Raw genomic sequence first — 21,696 nt, forward strand, 5'->3', positions numbered from 1 at the left:
TGTTAAACAAATATTCTATTGTTTTGAAGCTCTTAAAAGCGCTAGCCAGCGGGATTTAAGCTCTCGTGTGTATTATCAGAGCGTCCACGAACTATCACCATGTCGAGCCAGGCAGCTCTAGAATTTATATGTTCCCTCGAACTCGACGAGTCTCTGACTCCTGATTCATCTCAGGGCAAAGTTGTTGCTGGTAGTCTTGCTTCCTTTACCGATAACCTGAGCGGTCAACAGTTGGAAGACGTCCAAAACTCCACTTTGTTTGCACAGCTGGCGGCAACCAAGAAGTACCCCAAAAAGGAGCAGGCTACAGACTGGTACGAGTTTTACGGTTACGTACTGGGAAAGCTAGGCTGGATTTTGCAAGGTTTCAGCTTCGACGAGTACAAATCTAGTGCTGATTCCTTCAAGTTATCCGAGGTGACTTTGGAGCTTTTGAGCGCAATGATTGGTGAAGACAAGCAACTTGTGTCAGTCGTAAAGGACACCTTGGATAGCTTAAAGAAGTCGCCAGAGGGCCTAACTCTGTTCAATAAGAATAGTACATCAAGCAATAATGGTCGCTTCCAAATCCTGCCATGCACAGTTACCAATGGTCAGGTCAGCCTTGCTTTCATTGGTGCCTATTTTAAAGCCAATAAGGTATCGAGCGACTACTTTTTCTTCTCTTACAACTTTCAAGAAATACAATTGCACAAGTCAACTCAAGTCTTCACCCTAAACGAAGATGTGTACACGCAAGTTCGCCAAGGCGTCATCAACAGGTTGGGCAAACGCGCTAAAGATTTTGTCCACAATCTGGATATCTAGACTCTTAAAATGAGCTGCGAACTGAACATTGCTTTGAACATTGCAGCAGGTCAAGTTTAGCGATATCGTCTTGTTTTCATTTTTTCCTGGTTTTGTTTTTTTCGTTTTTTAAGGAGCTAAATGTACGTAGAGGAAAGAGACTTGCTTTCATGCAAAATCAATACTTTGGCTTTTAGCTTTTTTTCCAGTTTGAGTAACGCTTTATTATCGATATCATCAGTAATGTTAACTTACTTCTGTAAGGTTTCCATATATAGTCCCTGAGGAAACTGCTCATGATGTACCGTGCAATCACTGTGGGAGTCATTTTTAATAAAATGGTGTGTATTAAAACATTCAGAAAGTAGTTTGGTCTAAAAATTGTTTACCTTTCTCAATAAGAGTTTGATGAGCTTGGTTTCTATTTCCCTTTTTAAAGGCTTTTTCCTTTCTTCTTCTTACATTCTATTCTTACAAGAAGAGGTTAAGTCATTAGAAAATATTCTTTGCATTCGTAGTCCGTCTGTTGCAGACTCCAGTTCATTTCCCTCCGAAAGAAGGGGCGCTCCACACCGTTTTTTAAGTATAGATCTAAATTTCTTCGAATAAGTTGTCAGTCGCAGGTGGTTTGTTTCGCCGCTGAGCTCTACAAGGACAGATGTTCTTCAGGTCACTCGTGCGAAGCATGTGCTCTCTCAGTCCTACGGGTTGTCAGTCTTGTCTGAGAAGGAAAGGAATGCATATAGAACTCACAATAGTACAATAGACAAATTTTGAATTAAGACGCTATTGACACGCTTGAGGTCTTTAAGGCAGAAACTTCCGCTGTAGCTTTTGTTATCGGCGTAAAGCCCAATATAGCGCTTAAGCCGCTCTGTTTGTGTCGTCGAACCTGACCAATAGTATAGTTTCATCACCATATATGTCTCTTGCTCATGGCGCTTATTATCAATCGATTCTCGAGATTATTTTCCGATTGGGGCCGTAAGGTGAAGCACAAGCCTGTTTCGTCTCTTCCCTTTCATTGTTTTCAAAATGGACCTGACTAACGTTATAAAAACGATCGAACTTGAAGAGTAGTCCACACCCCCAGGAATTGGTCCCATTGCGTTTTCTGAAACTGGTTTCGTCGATGGAGGCAGTCTTGTTTCCTTTAGTTCCGTGACCAATCAGCAACGGAAGAAGGACGTGCTCAATTCCACCCTGCTTTCTCAGTTGGCAGCAAACAAGAAGTACAACCGCTTCACTAACCCCAGTGATTGGTACGCGTTTTATAGGAAGGTGGCGTCGGAAGTCGGGTGGGTTACGCAAAGTTTCAAACCGTTCGAGAGATACGCTTCCAGTTTCCAAATGAATTTACGATCTCTGATGTTGTGATCAACGTCTTCCATGGCTAGAAATCTCGGACATGGGAAGATTGGAGCGTGACTTGACCTGCCAATCACAGAAGTTAAATCCGTGTACGCCGTTGGCTGGGAAGCAACACGCAATTCAGCGTGACTTCTGAACAAGATAGCGTCAAGTCCGTCAAGTCGGACGCGTGGGAAGAGATCCATCGGCTTTTTCGCGGATTTAAATAACGTTACTGTTGCTAACATTTGTAGAGAATTGAAGGCAAGGAGATGTACGGTGGATGGCGGGCGTTTTTTCGAGGTGGAAAGGGTAATTTCAAGCCGCCAAGGACAGCAAGTAAGTTTGTGATTCAGGTAAGCGAAACTCGTAAGGAAATCCCCGGAATGCAGGCCAAAAAAATTATCAATTTCGTTTTAAAGGGGATTATGCTATTAGTAAATTGATTCTCAATAATTATATTTTTTCTAAGACTTCTGCAAACATTAAGTTGGTTTAGAGAAATGGTCTGAAAAGGTAACTTTCGCTAATTATCAGTTTAGATATTCTCCTACAGAGAATGTTTTAATTCGTAGGTAGTGTGTCAGGAGAATTTCAATAAATCCTACGCTTCAATTGTGTTAAGCCGCAAACTACGCGTAATTTTGCGAGTATTTAATAGGAAACTGAAATATTTTTATTTTTTACTCTTAAGGGGAGAGAATATCTGGTGAAATGGAAGAATTTTAGTTCATTTGAGGCTTCATGGGAGCCTCAAGAGCATTTGAACCAGCTTTGTCTGAAGTAAACATTTTTGCAGTGTTTACCGTTCGTCGTGTTCCAGAATATGGCCTTGGAATTGGTTCTTGCTTATACTTTAGTGCATAATGGGTCATTTCGATTCTGTTAATCTGTATTTATTTTAATCATGAATAGATACTACAAGCATCCCAAGCCAGACAGGAATGTCATATTAAATGAAGTTTCCAGGCTTAGAGTGGCCATTGCTGCTTCTTTGAAAGCATCTAAACAAAGGAAGCAAGTGACTATAGAGTTCAGAGAAGATGTATTTCAACATTTTTTTGGAAAGAAGGGAGTGATAAATGGACAGTGGAAACTTTTAGCACAAGAAGAATTTTCTCCATCATTTTTCCTCCTAATTGGCATTGTTTACTTGACCTTCACGGGCAGGGAACAAAAGTTTTGTTCCCAATGAAGATAAGACATTTTATTTCATGGTCAACCAAAAACTATCATATAAGAGAAGGTATGATCACTGAATCAACAAGGGCTTTTCAAGAAAAGATAACCGTGGACTTTATTAAAGTTGCTGCCTAAAGTAATGTGCAGTATAAATTTAGCAGCAAATACATTCAGAAACTTGAAATTGTACATTCGAAAAAATAAATCATTTTCAAGACTTGAAATGTTATTCTCAGGCAATGTAACCCACAGCAATGATACTATATTGCTTTTCTTAATATTAACTTCAGTATACAAAAGATCTGTTCAGTTATTCCTTATCTGTTTTTGGTTCTTTTAAACTTTTTAGTGGTAGCACCAGCTTTCCTTTTTGTGCTTGCATGCTTTCTCTTATTGCTGGTTGAATTCCTGCCAGAATTTTGTGAATTGACAGTTGAGGTCATCCCATTACTGTGATTGCTGTTGAGAGAGGTGCTTTCAGTTGCTTGCACATTTTGGGACCTGACACATTGTCTCTTTTTATTACACATCAAATCTTTTTTCCAGTACTCCAGAAATCCTCATTTTGTTTGTTGTATTTTCTTTTTCTCCTCTCTCTGTGGCTCAACTGTGCAAGGCGGTGCTCTGCTCTGATGACATCTGCTGGGCTATCCCAGTTTCTTGATTTGTGAAGGGCAACTGCTCTTGCCACATCATTATTTTTTTCTACGCCTGTGTAAAGGGAAACCAGTTAAGTTAGTTTATTGGTATTGTTTCACTGGCCATACATGTAGTTTGTTCTAAATTAAAATAGCCAGTGACACTGACAGTACCTTGGCCACTGAAGTGTTTTACACTACCAAATCTGTCGATGACATCTTGCAAGTGATATGCAGCAGCATGCATATAAGGCGTCACATTCCTGTTTGCATACCCCTTACAGGAATTTGCAAGCGACAGAAAAAGTTTGATCCATTCTCTTATCTGCAGAATAAGGTTATACTTTTCTTTGGAATGAAGCATTTAGCAGAAATCTGTTTGGAAACATTAGCCAAACATAATAATTGTATCATATTGGACCTACCCTACCTTTGCTCCACATTTTTCTCATTGCTCTGGCAACAATGATGATACTGTGTGGAAATAAATGTCTGCAAAGTCCTTTGAGGAAAGTGGATAAAATTTTAGAACTTGGATGTGCTGAGGATTAATTGTTTTAAAAACATTAAAAATGTCCAATACTACGTGTATATTAAGATCATAAACCAACAATAACTGGGGAATATTAGGTCGCGAGGTGCATTTAGACCAATCGCACACAAGTAGAAGGATTTGATGGATTATATGTAGGGCTCAGAAAAATACCCTCCATATTTTAATAACGGTCTGGGCAGTATTACGGTGGATGGAATCCTTTGAGCTCTCCAATTTTGCAGGAAGATTTTTGAGTAATTTTTTTCTTTCATCCCCCATCAGAGACGTCCAATCCATTTTACCCATCCTCTTTTCCCTTAAGCTCCCAGTTAGACGAATGGTCGTAACTCGCAAGCGTTCTTTCATTCGTTTGGAATCTCTTTTAATTCTCAGAACAGTTCCAGGTATAATGTCGTTAAGCAAGTCGATGTGGTTTTTCTCGGAGTCCTTTAAACTTGCCCACTGCAACAGTATAGTGTTTCGGATAGCCATCCTGTACACAACTTGATCACCAGCAATTGCTTGTTTTACAACATAGTCCAGATGTTTGTAGTTAAGGTGTTGTGAAGAAACTGTTCCATTTATAAGCACATTCACCTCCTCTTTTGATAAAGTTTTGTCAGGCATTTCACTGTATAATAATGCAGGTGATGCTGAAATCTTGTTGCCCAGAAAATAATTAATATCTTGGGATCCGGAAATCGGGCTCTCCTGATGCTGAAATTTGCATATTCAAAATAACTCGTTGTGTTGCTGGGTGACCTTTAAGTTTCGCGCCGCGTTTTCGCGCCATCAGGAGAGTCCAGCCTCAGATCCCCCAGGTTTTAAATTTCCGGGCAATAAGATAAAAAGAGACTGGAAGAAAGAAAGCCGGGTTACCGTAAAGAAAGCCAGGTTACCCGGGGAGATTGAAAACAACATGTTTGATCAAAGAAATAGCAAAGAAGTGTGCTACTTTTATGGTGGATTTCGCCGCACGGTTCCGTAGGAATATCATCATTCCTCGACCAGAAAATATCACAATTTCAGAGAAACAAGACCTAAAAACGCAATGGATATGAAGACCTGAGAAATATGATTTACTGTGTCTTGAAGTGTGGCTTCGACGCTTTTAAAATCGCAGTGAACAAAGTTGTTACACTCCAAAGATTTCCGGCGAAAGGACATCTACGGAGAGCTGGTGATGTTGTTCTTGCACTGCCGCCATACTGTTACTACATAGCATCATCTGTACTGTTAATCTTGAAGAAACGCAACGATTACGATGTGGAAGCCGACAATGTTCTAAGAATATTTTGGGTCTCGGGTCGTACTAAATAACTGTCAGTGAACATTTGAGACTTTGCAATGGAGTAAGGAGGTAACTGGGATTTTAAATCTATTTTCTCAGTTAAGTCTCTAAGTCGTGAGGAGTTGCGTGACTCGCTTTTGCTCATTCTGGACCATTCAACTGCGCGTACGTGTCCGAGATTTCTAGCCATGCAGTGGGGCCTTAAAAGTTGACGAGGGTGAGAAGAGGGCTTTGAAAGACACAATCGAGAGTTTAGAGAAATCCAAAAGTGCGTTAACCCTTTTCGAATCCAACAGCATTGAGAGCAATCGTGGTAACTTCCAGATTTTGGCATGCACAGTTGACAAGAACGAGCAGGTTAGCGTTTCCCACCTTGGTTGCTATTTTCAGTCCACAGAAATAAAAGACAACTATTTCTTCGCGAAGAGGGAAAAGCAGGACATAACATTGCAGATGTCTGCCGAAGTCCTCATTTTAAAGGAAGATGTTTACGACCAAGTTCGCGAAGAAGTCAATCAGAAACTGGGCAACAGAGTCACGCGCTTCCTTTCGCATCTCAACCTATAAATGGTCTCGGTGCATACGAAGAGCTGAACATTATTGTCTACGTTTTTTATTCAGGACGGATATAATTTGCGAATTGATAGTGAATGAGACTTTACCTCTGTCAATCTACGTTACCCTTGTCCCTCTTATCCGTTTCGTTCGTTGAAAATTGCTCTTTTGTAATCAGGACATATACCTGAAAAGTGCTCATCAGCAACTTTTAATTCCCTTTAACAAAGTAGCTGTTAGAAATTGTTTGTTATCGTAGTTATGTTAGTTTACTTGACACCGAGACCTCGAAGGATATCTTGACAACTGAAAAGGTCGTGGTATAATCATAATGTCTAAGTGTAGGCCATGTTTTTCTGTGAACACCTGGGTTTGGTTCGCTATGCGTCTTTAATCGATTCCTTTATAGCTAAGCTTTGACATTTTGTAAACTACACGTAGAAAAATCATAATTTGGAATCAATTTAATAGCAGGGCAAATGCATTAACTTGATAAGGAAGCTATGATTATATATCTTAAGCCTACTGGGAAAATGTTTTACTATTATAGTTAATGGGCTGAGAAATGTAACAGAAGCAATAAAATGCTTTGGTGAGGGAAATAAGTAAATATACGTGGAGATGGAAATATTTTCACAAAGACCGGATATCGTGATTTTTAATGTACTGCTTGACCTATAGGATGTCAGTTTACAATGCTGGTAAATGTTTTGGCCGATTTGGCGGTGGATTCATGTTGACTTCACACTAATCAGTCCCGACCCCCTAAACTGATGGCGATCCGAATGTAAATGCTTATAAGGTGATGTTTTTCCTTTTGACAGTATTTCCTTGAGTTGAAACGCAAAATATACTGGAGATATGTCGACCTCGTTGATTTCGTCATTCATTGTTATATGAAGTGGCGTAGCAGAGAGGCTTGTTATTCTGGCTAGGTAAGGGACTTTTCTTACAATACGTTCCTTGAAAGTTTGGAAATCGTATTCCAAAAGCTCCTCCTCCCCTATGAAAAAGGCAGTGATACGCTTGGAAGAATATTAGTCATAGATGACCTTCATTTGCACTAAACACATATTTGCACGGGCGTCAAGTGTTCAGCACAAACCTGAAAGGATGACTAATTTTGTCAAACCTGCACACCATGTGAACATGATTTGCCAAGTTTGTTTGACAAACATTCATAGTTTCGTGCTCCAAACGAAACATTTTCATTGGTCCCATCGTCACAGTTGTCTGCATGGGAAACTGTCTCGTTTGAAAAATAAACATACATGAAAAAACGTTCATGCTTCACGGTTGAACGCAAATGGTAGTATCTAACTGAAAGGAAAAAAAACAAACCCCTTTGACGTTGACCTCAGCATTGTGAAGACATTACGCGGAAGTCAAGCACACATTCGAAATCATGAGTTCCTTGCGAAAACATTTGGACTTCTAGGTAGGTTTACTCAGTAATTTCCCTCATCAACTGAAGCATGTTATTACATATTGAGTCTAACACTCATCGAGTTACCATTAAATTAATTATATTTTTCATAATGATTCCAGTAATGGAAAAAACATTGTACTTGCTGGTGATGGGATGGTCTGAGTGCCCCAATGTCTTTGCAGAATCAATAGTCGTAGTGATAAGGAAAACAGCACGGTAGTCTTCTTTATTGAAAATATGCTATACGATACTTGGATAGCATCTTTGTTCCTTTGAAGGAATTAATGATCAAATGGAATGTATAAAGAATAATCGAGATAACATGACGAGCTTTGCGCACCGAAAAAATTTATGCAAATTAGGCTTAGCCGGATCTGAGTTCCGCCTGGCAATTATTAACTGTAAGACAAGACCTCAGTTCGCGCCCACAGCACGTTCAAGGTGTTGCGGATGAGGTTTCTGTAATTACTTTTTGGCACTTTTCGGCGTCAAAATTGCATGGTTTGGGTAACCCATGCAAAACCTTTAAGCCGTCCTTTCTTGTCATAACACGAATGTTTTCCAGAAAGGGACACGCGGTAATGTCGGCGTCACTCGCGTGCAGGCATTTTCCAGGTTAAACTCACGCGTGGAATGAAGTCATGTTTACTTTAGCGTTTTTTTTAATGCGCACAAAGTAAGCCAAAGAAATTTTACAGTTAAACTTAAAGATCGGAATATTTTGTGCTGAAGATGATAAATGATCGACGCTGAACTAAATTATACGTTGAAGAAAAGACAAATCAACATAACATATAAAAGGGAATTTGGAAAAATACGAATTTGCGGAAACCCAGAAAATCTTCGATTTTGAAGGGAGGATTTATTTTTCGGAGAAACGTTTTGTTGGTTACATACTGGAGAGAAGACAACGTGAAGCGAAATTATAACTTGTTTTAATCTAAATAGAGGTATTTTACACTGTAAACACTCGTAGAACGTGCTTACCAATAACAAGAACGTTTGAAATTACTAAATATACACTGATTTGGTCGTTGACATACTGGTGAGAAGAAAATAAAAGCGCATTTACTACGCACTAAAAGTTAAATGGGAGAAATACTCATTTTTTAAAGAAGCCAGCCGAGAGAAAATAAATTAGAAGATAACCATATATATAACTGAAAATGTACCTATATCTAATATGTTCAGAGTGCCTCTGATAGTTCCTTTAAGGAGGGGCGTTCTGCAGGCTCTTCGCAAAGAGCAGTTCTGGCCACCTTTAAAGATTTCGCTGTCGCTGTTGGGAGCAAATCCAACACTGCCAAAACTATTTTCCCTAAAGAAAATATGTCCGATTGGGCACTCTGCCTGCCACTTCCGTTTACAATTTCGGGGGCAATGTGAGGATACTTTTCTCGATATCTCATCTGTTGGTTGATGGACATGGACATAGCCGGCTTGGGATCTGACGAGAAGCGAGCTTTCCCAAAATCGATAACAACAGGATTCCACTCCTCTCCTCGTTGCTCCATTACCACGTTATTGCTCTTCACGTCATTGTGAAGAATAGCACACGAATGAACGTGGTTCAATGCCTCAATAAGATTTTTTAAAATTCCAAGCCAAGTAGGCTTTTCCAGTTTTTCTTTCTTAATGGCTTTGTACAGAGTGAGGCCTTTGTTTTGAACACCGTGGAATTTCGTAACAAGTCGATAGGGCTCGCTCTTGGTTACGATGCCAAAGAGTAGAGGGACACCACGGTGATCTTCCAGGTGTTTGATCATCGTCGCTTCGTGGCATACTTCGCTTCTTAGATCGACGTTCTTTCTCTTGTTAAATTCCTTGACAGCTACTACCACATCCCTGTAATAGGCTAAGTAGCAACTGCCAAATGTCCCAGCGCCAAGAAACTTCGTCGTCCTCACGACTAGCGATGGGTCTATCTCTCTGAGCTTTCGCCGCTCCTTATCTTCGTTGAGCTTCTTTTCCGCCGCTAACTTTTTCATCGCTTTCTTTGCGGCTTTTTTTTTGCCTCCACCTCTTTCGTGCTTCCTTTCTGATCTTTTTCAACTTATCTTTGTCCTTCACTGCCTCGCGTTTGTTCCTGGCCATTGCACAACACTTTTACCAGGTACACAATCAAGAGAAGTAATCGACAGAAAAGGAGACTGAAATGCCAATTTTCGAAGGCGTCGCAGGTGATCACACTAGCGCAGATATCAGAGCGCTATTGATGAAATCCTAGAAATGTTGCGTAAGTCGAAAAACCTCCGGAAGACGAGGTGTGAAAGACCTCCTTACAATGAAAAACGATCTATTGTGCTCTTTGAGTACAGTAGCAGTTTCAACGCTTGTCCATATTCAGCGCTTATCTCAAACATGGCATCTCTAGCTATTTACAAGACACGCTGCGACATATGCTCATCGATGTTCAACACAACAACTGCGCTACTGAGACATAGAGAATCGAAACATCGCATTGCTGCGCTCAAGGCAGAGTGGGCTACATTTGTCAAGTTGTACAATGGACAACAGATCGTACAGCCTCCCGCAAGAATAAGGACAAGGTCTATCAATTACAAACAATGGATAAGTGGCATTGTAGAAAGTCTTAATTCGTCCCTACATCCAAAAGCCGCTGGTATGTAATTTTTCTCTTTTCCGCTCTTATCACGCGCAAATAGCTGTCAAAATCAAGTTTAATTAGTAATGTGCAGTCAAAATGCCACGTCGCTCAACAAGTTTTAAGTTAAACCAGCGTCCAGTCAGGCGCTTCCGACTAAATAATTTAGAAGGGAACGATAAAGCTAACTGATTTAATATCTTCTCAAGAACATGTCCAAGTTGCAGAAATTAAAAAACCGTAGAAATTGAAAATGTTAAGAATTGGTGGTTCGTGTTAAAAATTGAGGAACACTTCTCATTTGGGATGTAGAGCATTGTCACTTTGCGCTGCCGGGTTGTTCACTGTGACTTACTCATTACTTTTATTACGTGTTCGCGCTTTTCTTCGACGAAATTGGGGACATAGGAGAAATTCACCCCTAAAAGAAAAATAATCATGGGCTCTTCTCGAAATTGGACACCAGTAATAACTGCGTACGAATGGTTGCGTACGACGCGAAGTTGCAGACTTTTTTTTTCTCTTTTCACAGTCAGGAAAATAATTCTGGTGTTGTACAGCGCGATTGTTACCATTACCTTGTCAAAAGACCTGCTTGTCTTAGATTTTAATACTATGGGAAGGTTTTCGAGGGATACCAATAACACGTGCAATTATGTGATTTAAAAATAACTCAGGTTTACGTTTAAAAAGAGCAAATCACTTAGAACATTTTACGACAAAAATAATCTAACTTTTGTTAATCATTTTGGTTTCAGGGAAATGGTGTCGAGTTGAAAGATATTATGTTCCTGAAACGTATATCCAAGCTTTGTTGGCAAGGATGCCAAATGCTTTTCTAAACAGTGCGAGAGAAAAACGGCATTTGCGGCCCCCTGTATGGAGAGAAAAATCCAAAGTTTTTCACTACAGGGATCATGAGGTCAATGATGTTATTTCTGCCCTGAGCCAAAGTTCTGTACCATTACAGTTAAAGAAAAGCTATCGGGGGGATACGGAAGTTAATGCGAGTAATGAGTTGTTAAACGCTCACCAAGCTTTACAGGCGGCCAAGGAAAGAGCAAGGGGCAAGAAATCAAGCACGATTCCCACCCAGCACATTGAAATTGTTGTTGGGAATGGAGAGGGAAGAGCAACCAGAGAATTTGAAGTAATTTGGTGGCCTGATCTTTTTTCAGGCACTAGACATGGGAAACTGACCCTGCGATTTTATGTTTCTAAAGTAATACTTTGATTTAGTGTAATAATAGCCTGCACCATGTTTTTAAAACATTTTCAATAATGTCTAATACAGTCTAGTTGACTTGTTCACCATGTTTCCGTAAATTTGGTGGCTGTTTCTTCGCAGTCTTTATCAGTTTGTTTAAAAAAAAAACCATAAATGGTGTTTTTCTTTCTTTAGAGAAACAAACTTGTCTGTAGAAAGCTAAAATTAAACCCGGAATACAGCAGAATGAATCTTTAATGCTTGCACAATTCATGTCTAGCTGGGCACACTATATTCTGATGCACTTCATTCTGCTGCAACCAAATTCACTGGATAAAAAAAAAAAATAAAAACATGTAAAAAATATTGGAGGGATAATATCTGGGGACTTTCACTATTTCTATGGTCATCAGGAATGACAGAATAAAGCAGTAACTGTTCACAGAATTCTTAGTTCACTTAACTGAAAGAATGATGAGTTGGAGGGAACTACACCTTTTTTTCCAAGCATCTCTAGTAATTCATGATGGAAATAATAATAACAACATTGATAACAATAATAATAATAATTGTTTATTAGTTATAATGATAATCATTATGACTATAATTCCTATAATTATTTCCATTAAAATAATAATTATTATTATCATTTATATTATTATCATTATGATTATTATCATTATGATTATTATCATTATCATTATTTCAATGTTTATCTATGAACTAAATGGTGTTTTTGATAGTCTGGCTGAGTGATTATCTAAGTGATTGAAACTGGGGCAAAATAAACTCGAGAATAGACAGGAAAACACCAAAATCTTTTCAGGACTGCATTTCTTGAGTTGGCTCACTGTCAAAGGTTTTGGGACTTCATTAAGCTAGTGCTATCTGTAGTGGACCCTGTATCAAACAGAGAAGAATAGCAGCTGAATTAGTAATAAGAATATATAAGGACAATGATAGCATTGATTGACCAAAGTGACTATGATTAATAACAGGTGATAGCTAGGTGACAAACAGTGAAAGCAACACACTTTTCAAAACAAAAAGAGCAAGCTAATACTGCAATCAGATAAAAATACCTGTCCATAAAGGACTAACAACATAGAGCAGAAAAAAAATAGGGACTGGTTCTGCCATCAGATATCAACAGTCCATGAACTGACCACCCAAGAGAAACAGAACAAGTTGGTGGTTCTGCCATCAGATAACAACAGCCCATAATGGACTGACTACCCAAGAGAAACAGATCCACCTATTAGTTCTGCCATCAGATAACAACAGTCCATGGACCAACTACCCAAGAGAAACAGAACCAGGCAGGTGGTTTTAAATTAGAAAACAACTATTTAAGAGAAAGCCCTCTGTACAACGTGTCACAGAAACTTTTTGCATTTTAACAATTTACTGAAGAGATAAACCATCAGAAACACTTGAATTTCTATTTGGGGGGGGGGGGGAGGGGGAGGAATTAAATGGTAGTCTACTTGCCTCAGCATGCCATCCTCATTGAGCAACCTATTTCATTTCAAAGTGATGAACACAATCATAAAGATAACAATAATGATAATAATAACAATAACAAAAACATTAATAATAATCATAATTATAATAATCATAACAATAACAACAATGACAAAGTCCGTGTTAGTCTGGCCTCTACCCTGCAGAAAATACAGCTCACCGACCGAAGCTGAATTCTGTGTAAGAATTGTATTGCAATTGGTCATTGAGGCACTCAAGCCACCTCACCACGACAAGGTACGGACACTGAGGTGGAAAAAAGGGGTCTGTACCACTGCCTTCAGATAACAACAGTCCACAATGAACTGACTACCCAAGAGAGACAGAAGTGGTTGACATGTTATGCCAAAAAAAAAATAATAAAAATTATAAAAAAAAGATAGTTCTGCCATCAGATAACAACAGCCCACAATGGACTGACTACCCAAGAGAAACAGAACTGGTTTGTAGATACCAATCAAAGTTTATGTAAAAAATAATAAAAAAACAAAAACAAAACAAAACAAAGTAAAGCAAACAAAAGCGAAAAAAATAGAGCACAAATTAAATAACAATTAAATATTAAAAATAGTTCTGCCATCAGATAACAACAGACAGTGATAGTCTGACTACCCAAGAGAAACAGAACTGGTAAGTATAAAACAATCATGGTTTATAAAAGACTAGAACAAAAACAATAACAAACACAAAAAGAAAACAAACCAAAAAGTAATTTTCAAATTTTTTGTAACAGTTCTGCTATAAGATGACAACAGGCAGTCAGCCGATGGACTGACAACACAAGAGAAACAGAGGTGGCTTTAGGGTAGAATAGGTTGTGCACTAAGTCTCTAATGGCCAGGACTTCCAGCTTGGTCTCTCCACTTCAGAATCTGAAGCATCAAGTCTTTCCTGTGCACATCCATATTACAGTACTGCCATTGAAAGTTGTTAATGGACAAGGCACCATCAAATAATATATCTTTTGCTGCCATTATCACCCCAATACCACAACTTCCAACACCAATCATCCTAGAATCAACTGCTGTCTGACATGGCATACTAAAACGCTTAAATCTGTGACAATTGTGCCAAAACTTTGTTTGAAGAGCAGCATGACAGGGGTATATTTCTAAGAGCAATTCTAATGATCTTTTGACTGAGGAAAGGGCTATGGGAGGTGCAGTGGACTTCATTCCATCATCAAAATACATCTCTCTGCTGACTAGATCCACAAAAATCAATCCCCAGTGGTTGGGCAGGTAGACTGGCACCAATATTTGCTGGAGGTCATTGGCTTGTTTCAGCAGCTCTACAGTTTCTCTCAACTTCTGCCTTTGGAATTCTTTGTCATTTGACCTCATCCAATCATAAAACTCACTTGGAAAGAAGACAGTGAAACCCTTTCCAATTTCTCTTGCCATGTCTAGAAACTTGCAAATGCAAATATCTATGACAAAACTGTCAATGTATCGCTCCTCAACAAGATCCAAAAATGAGGTGGAATCGAGGTTCTTACTACTATGCTCCAGTATTGGTTGAGTGGCTGAAACATTCCAAAGGGCATTTTGCATCTGTACAAGTTCTTCGGGGCTGCATTTCATCTGGAGGAGCCATAAGCCTCTGCAGATACTTTGTGATGGGTGTACACGATTACACAGAAACGCCGCAAGACAGATAAGGCATTTTCAGAGAACTGCCCGATACCTTCAATCTCGATGCCACTAGGATTCTTACCAGCTTTTCGTTCATTGTTCAAAATTGTGTGAGCCCTCTGGATGTCAACTTCACAAGGACGCTCTGCTAGACAGAAGGGATCTGAAAAGGGCAGCTTCTCATAAAATGGGTTCAATGCAGAGGGAGATCTGGATGTTAATGGAGGAATGAGGCTGTAAAGGGCAGCTACTTCAGCTCTTGTTGTGGCCTTAGCCATTGCAGCTTGAAGTGCACATTGCTGTGGTATTGTGAGATCATTATCATCATCTTCAATAAAAATAGAAGTGTCACCAACAAGCTTTGGGGATGTTTGGCTGATGATGGATGCAGAATCAGGATGTTCATAACTCTTTGAGTGTGTGGAGTCAGCAAAGTTGAGCACTGAAGTGGATGACGGGTAGATGTTAGACAAAGTTGAGTCACAAATATCAAATTTAATTCGTTTGGGTGCTGGCTGTAACGGATGAATATTGGCATGTGAACTAACATGAATTCTGGGATGACAGAGATGTTTGAGATCATCTTGTGGTTCTGGAATTTCTATGGAGAAATGCTTTTCCCAGGACTCATGACAGTATTCAAAAATTTCACATGTTTTGGAATCATCAACTTTAGTTCCATGATCTTTGTCAAAACAATAGGTTAAGTAGTCAGTTCCAAACATTTGCTCAAAAAGATCACTAAGAACAAACACCCACGATTTCTTTTCTTCAGTCCATGATTTTAAATCGTGACTTACACTTTTCCAACCACATCCGCGGTAGGAAAATGTTTTTTTTCCTAGGAAAAAAAAGGATTAATAACCTGAGTGCTAATTCTATGTTTCATCATAATTATTTTAAAAGTTCACAAAGAGTAAACTAAAAAACTCACTGAAACAGATATTAAAAACTATACCCACCTACATTAATACAATTCCGTGCTTCATAGAATGAGTACCTCAGGGATAGCAGCATAGTTGCATACCAGTGGGTGAGGATTTGATTCACTGGAAAGAAAAAGGTGAAATTTTGACAGGTTCTACTGTCATCTAAAGTAGATGTTCATTAACATGTGCATGTTTCATAATTGCATACCCATCAAAATAAATGTTAATTAACTTACAAGAATGGCCAGGCCCAGATGCATCATGGTTTAATTGTTGCCTTAGAATACAACTGGCGATGTAGCTTGTGGAGGACTCAAATCCTTGCCCTGAATACTTATAGAAAGAGCGGAATTGCCGAAGAAGCATAGCACTGTGGTCAACAACTAGGTGTCCATAGTCACCAGTGCCGAGATGAGAACCAAACAGCTTCTTTAGCAAAAATCCCCACTCCTTGCACTTAAATGAGAAGACCAAGAAGATAAATGTGGAAAAAGTATAAGACTAGCTAAAGGGGAATAAAGTATGGTAATTGGAGGCTAGCAGTTTTCCTGAGTGTGTAATTAAGAATTATCAATTTGCTGGTGTAAGCTGAGTGCATGAGTTTTAAACCAAAAGCTAACACATATAAAAGCAAATGTATGTAAGTAGATTAAAATGATTTTTAAGGCATCCTCATTTCAGATAATTAGAGCTCTTACATCCATATTTGAAGCAATGGAAAGGCAATCGTTCTTAATGGTAGAAAAAAGTCACCTTCACATCATGAATGTCAATCTGTTGTTCTTCATGGTCTTCAAAGACTCTCTCACGCATTGTAAGAGCAATTTCTCTCCAATCACAGCAAACCTAGTATAAAAGGTTTTAGGCAATCACCTTCAAGTTAGCTCAGATATGAATTGGCTGTTATTAGTATCTTACTGCATCAGGCAAACCTTTAAATAACATTTTCTGATGTGGATTTTAAACATAGTACTTTTCTCATTCATTTTTCATTTGTGAATAATTTAGGACAATTTTCTCAACTTACCTTTGAAAACATCTCAATTTGAAGTTCAGCTGCATATTTTGCAAAAGAACTAGAGGACATTTGAACTTCTGGCTGTATTTTTCTCCCTCTTTTCCTCTTTTTCTTGCCTGGCTCTTCACCATTTGACATTTCCTCCAACTTGAGGAATGCTGTTTCCACCTCATTTTGTTTTTTTTTCCAATACTTTTCAAGTTTAAGCAAAAAGGCTTTAAGCTCTGTGAGGAATGGACACAAGATTCACTTAATTTGAATAGTTATTACATGTGAATTAACACCACTGAAAGCACCAATGCAAGACAAACAACAAAGAAGAAACAAAAAGGACAACAAAATGGTACTCCAGGTTGTCAAAGCTCAATTTTAGAAATAAATTGGAGAAATATTGTAGTTCACTGTGTGACAATGCAACTATTGATAGCATCTACAGTGTATGAGGTGTACTAAAATTAAGTTATAGGGAAAAACGGCCTCATGCAGCAGCCTTTACCTTTCGTGTCATCAAGATTAACTGTTTCCTCTGTAGAGCCATAATCACGTATGTAAGTTCCCCTGTCAAATAGGTCACTCACAAACTGCAAATCAAAATGTTGCATTTCTCAATTGGCAAAAAATTTAAAAATTATCAGTTAGCAACTCCTTATGACAAGGTTTTTGAAACTCTATATTAAGCTTTATCTTATTTTCAAGGCATATATTTAATTTTGACAGATTCTCAGTGGATTCAATCACACCGCAATTCTAATGACCATTGAACTACTAGACTAAGTACATACGACTGAACTGCTGAAGCTAGTGTTCAAAAGGTTAATTGCATACCATTATGCGCTCTTCAAAGAAAGCAACATAGCTAAGAATGACATTTCTTGCAGCTCCAGGACATTCCATATAGTATTTGGTCACTTTCTCAAGGGGTAGTGATCTTTCGACGACATCTTCAAAATTCTGTAGAACTGTCCTTTCAGTAGAACCTGAAGAATAATCATTTCTAGAATATCCATCTGAGATTTTGGAGTAATGTACATGTTATGACACACACTGACAGCATGGTTAGCATAGAGTTGCAAAACTACATGGTATTTGTCAGGTAAAATATACCTTGACTATAAAAAAAACTGGTTGTTCAAATGAGTTTTATTGGCTATTTAATGCTTTGATCTGGCTATTACTGAGAAATACAGCTCTTCCATACTTTTAATATATACTGAATTAACTAATTCCTGATAAATTAGCACTGGCTGATGCTGATATAAGAAATAACTGCCCCAAGGTAAAAGATAACTATATATGCAAGTACAATAAATTAAATCAAGTACAAACACCATACCAGAAAAAGATGCCACTTGAATGTTTTGTCTAGTTATTTCTGTTTGCTGTCCTTTTCTTTCCTTGACCGTTACTCTTGGGAAGCCATGGCAATTTTCAGGACCATAATCAGACAAAATCTTGTTTAAATTATCAAGGCTACCAACCCGATATGCAAACAACCCCAATGAACCCAAAAGTTGTTCACAATTTCTCATCTCACAATGCAGAGAACAGAGATTAATGCTGCTTAATTCTTCCTCCAACAGGAAATTAAGATCATCTCGAAGGCCTGAACACCTATATAGAAAGAAAATAAAGAGAGTCAATTGGATCAGATTTGAAATGCATGAAAGATGTCTGATACCAATAAATTTTATTACAGGTATCTCACCTTCCAATGTTGGCTTTTGATCTTAGACAATCTAGACAGGTTTCATCTGCATCAACTCCCTGGCATGTACAGGCCTCAATTAAAATAAGTATTTAATTAAATTTCATTTCTTAGCTAATTTAATGCACTTTTACCAATGGATATAAATATTCAATTCTACAAAATAAAGTCATTGATAACTGTTTTTCACTACAGCCATGTACCACCTCAAATTTGGCTTGATACCATTCTACTTTCAGAGAACTTAACTGATCATAAGTCAATGGAATAATAAAAGCAAGGAAAGTATCAAGAGAAATATTTACCCTTATTGCATCACAAAATGCACAAAATTCCACACCATATCCTTTCCCACCAAGAAGGAAATCTTCATCATTTTTTTTGTTGAGTAGAAGCAGCAAGGCCTTGTAATCAAGAGTCACTGCAGAAACAGGAATTTAAGGAAATGATTACAGGATATACCATGAGAATTTAACTTTCTCTCCCCAAATGAAAATCACCTGTGAAAGAAATGTTGTACTTTTTGCCATCAACCCATATTCCATGTTTTTTGATGACATCTTTCTGATTATTGAGATTCTCAAGTAATTGCTTCAAATTTGACCTGATGAAAAAACAAAAATTAAAGAAAACAAGTTGAAAAAGCACATTATTAATGCCATTCCACTTCTCTGAATATTCTGGTATCTACTGCAAAAATATTGGCAATATTGTAAGTACACTTAGAATTCTTACTTATGTTTATTTTGAAGAGCATTTAAAGTCTCCTCTTCAAACCCAGTAAAATGCACCATTGTCGGCATGCATCAGCTTCTGATCTAATGCACATCTTATAATTTCTTTTTAATTCTTGTAAATGATTATAAATAATCATTGTAAAATTAGTAATTATAATTTTTGTTCACTGATCATTTGACCCAACTTATTTAAATCACCACTAACCTTTTCTCTTTACAGTTGCCAATTGCAAGGGGGTAAATGGACAATGCACTCTCAGAGCTTTTGTTTTTAAAATCAATAGGTGCCAGGCCTACAGCTACTTGGTCTTTACCTGAAATAAACAAATTCAAAAGTACCTCTACTTAACCTAGCAGGGATTATAGTTTCGTACTCAAGACTAACAACCCTCAAAGAATTTACTAAAATGAGAACACACCTCCAAGTGGGCGTCCATCTAGTTTAATGTTAAACTCTTTGTTTTCTGAGTCACATGAATGGAGGTGCTGCTCCCTTATTGCCCAGATGAGAACAGAATTTAGATGCACATTCCAAGCATCAAAATCTGCATTGTTGACCCTGGCAATTTGGAAAGTTTTCTGCACTGCAGAGAAGACTAGTTTCTTCAATGCTTTTATCTCATTTTTTGTTAGTAGCACAGGTGTGTCTCCAGCTCTCTATACAAAAAAATAATGAAACAGGTTTACATTAGCTGACACCTTGTAATTGGTAAAAAAAAAAGATTGACATCAGTTATGTTCAGAAATGCATATGAAAACATCCAATTAAAAGAAGTCTCCATAATTGGTTTGTGTATAGTGTTCAGATTTTCAAGCCACAAAACTGAATGAACAAATTTAATTTCCCCCTCATCGGAAATCCTTCGCTAATGTTAGATGTACTCATAAAATAATCAATGTGCTGCAGGTCTCATCAAGGTGCACACAATCATCCCCAAATTATGATTCCTCATGAAATTTAAAATTGAGCACTTATGAATTTTCTCAAAGACAACCCTGCAAAGGGCCGGTTTACTTTACAGGTAAGAAAAAAGTTCACATGATCGACAGCCCATTGACACAGAAACAAAGTAATGAAAATAAAATAAGTCACAAAAGAATTATATTGAATGAATGCAAAGCCTCTATGATTAGCAGCTCACCCCACTCTTTCCTAGTCTAGTCAGGTTCAGCAAAGTTTGCCATGCAGAATCTGGGAGTCTTGTTTGGAGCTTAAAAAACAACAGCTCCCAGTCTGGTACACGAATGCTTTGGAAGACATTTTCGAGTGTTTCTGGCAAAAGAAGCTCGGTCAGAACATTCTTGGAACCCTTTGATTTTGTAACTAGATCAACGACTTCTGAAATAATACCCTGTACTCTTTCCCTTTCCCCATCCGTTCCGTATAGGAAGCTGTTTCCAAGGACAGCTGCGATAGATTCATTGTACCTCTCAGAAACGTCGTCAAGGACAGCTCTTATCTCCCTGCACCTTTTAAGAATTTGTCGTTTCTTGTTTGTAGTTCCTAAATCAGATCGATTCTTAGTGTCCTCGATTGAACTGCACGAGGAACTGGACGAACTTAATGGAGTTGATGAGCAACATGGGGAATTAAAGGAAAAATTGTCGGACTCCATGCTCGATTCGAGATCGGAAATCCGTGTTTGAAGTTTCTTCAGTTCCTCTTCAAGGGAATTTACCCTGGCTGATCTATCGACAAGCAAAGAAGCGAACTCTTCCGAGTCTTGACTGAGCTTGGCGCCAAAAGATGAATTTTTCGCGCACTCGAGCTCAAAGTCTAGTGTGGCGGAGTTCACCAAATTTATGATAGCCATAAATCCCGCAGAATTAATAAGTTCGTCGGGGATTGTTCTATTACGAAGAAGACCAGCTACTAGACCGAACGTGGACACAACAGAAACGAATTCGGGAATCCTGTCCAACTCTACGACTCCGTTCGATGATTTGGCGGGCTGAAGTTCCCGCGCAGCCACACTATGGATTTCGTCGGGAAATATCTTAAATACGTCGCGTTTGAAAAATTTACGCGCAGGAACGCCACATACCTCTTTCGAAAGGAGATACCAATGCTTGCAAGGGTCAAGTGTGGTACTTGTGACCCTGCAAAGAATCTGAGTAATTATGTCAGCCGGGGGTAAGGCGCACGTCGACAATCCGACTGCCTCCATGACTTCACTTCGAATGGTTTCGAAATCGAAAACATGATACTTTTCAACTTTGAAAATCCCGCCGAAGTTTACTATTATAATATTAGTAAGAATTTAACCAGGATACGTAGCCAAGTCGTACGATCGCCACAGGTCTCGTACGAAAACAATAGGATCGTGTACTATGATCATAAAGCGTGAACTGTGGTCGATTCATTAAATAACGCGTACTGGAAATTAGATACGGTTGTTACTCAGGTCGTTCGACTGTCATGGAAGTGTTAGGAATTTATTTATTAAATGTAAATTATTTTTTTTATTCTCTTAGGATCAGTGTAGTTCGTGATTATTTGTATCTGTTACGTAATTTTTATTCTTCACTTGTGTAAACTGTTGTGTAATTAACCTTTATTGTGTATATCAA

At 38.4% G+C, this 21,696-nt stretch overlaps 1 protein-coding gene, 1 non-coding gene and 1 pseudogene across 2 annotated transcripts; 1 reads left to right on the plus strand and 2 right to left on the minus strand.

The window, feature by feature from the left end:
• Positions 1-49: 49 nt before the first annotated feature.
• On the plus strand, positions 50-1,150 carry LOC148724099 (uncharacterized). The gene has a single exon (XM_088732610.1). It carries the CDS (start codon positions 100-102, stop codon positions 805-807), a length of 708 nt encoding a protein of 235 aa, XP_088588736.1. The 5' UTR covers positions 50-99; the 3' UTR covers positions 808-1,150.
• Positions 1,151-8,679: 7,529 nt separating this feature from the next.
• Positions 8,680-10,613, minus strand: LOC148724100 (uncharacterized; annotated as a pseudogene).
• Positions 10,614-12,129: 1,516 nt separating this feature from the next.
• On the minus strand, positions 12,130-21,457 carry LOC111344510 (uncharacterized). The gene is made up of 15 exons (XR_015991522.1): positions 20,268-21,457; positions 19,545-19,782; positions 19,331-19,439; positions 18,889-18,992; positions 18,694-18,809; positions 18,389-18,462; positions 18,017-18,294; positions 17,509-17,660; positions 17,180-17,264; positions 16,693-16,907; positions 16,419-16,511; positions 15,902-16,121; positions 15,699-15,785; positions 13,070-15,577; positions 12,130-12,478 (listed from the first exon to the last, which is right to left on the minus strand). It is a non-coding gene; the product is annotated as an uncharacterized LOC111344510 (transcript).
• Between the last annotated feature and the right edge of the window lie 239 nt (positions 21,458-21,696).

Source organism: Stylophora pistillata, chromosome 9 (assembly GCF_964205215.1).
Source record: "Stylophora pistillata chromosome 9, jaStyPist1.2, whole genome shotgun sequence".
Taxonomy (NCBI): domain Eukaryota; kingdom Metazoa; phylum Cnidaria; class Anthozoa; order Scleractinia; family Pocilloporidae; genus Stylophora; species Stylophora pistillata.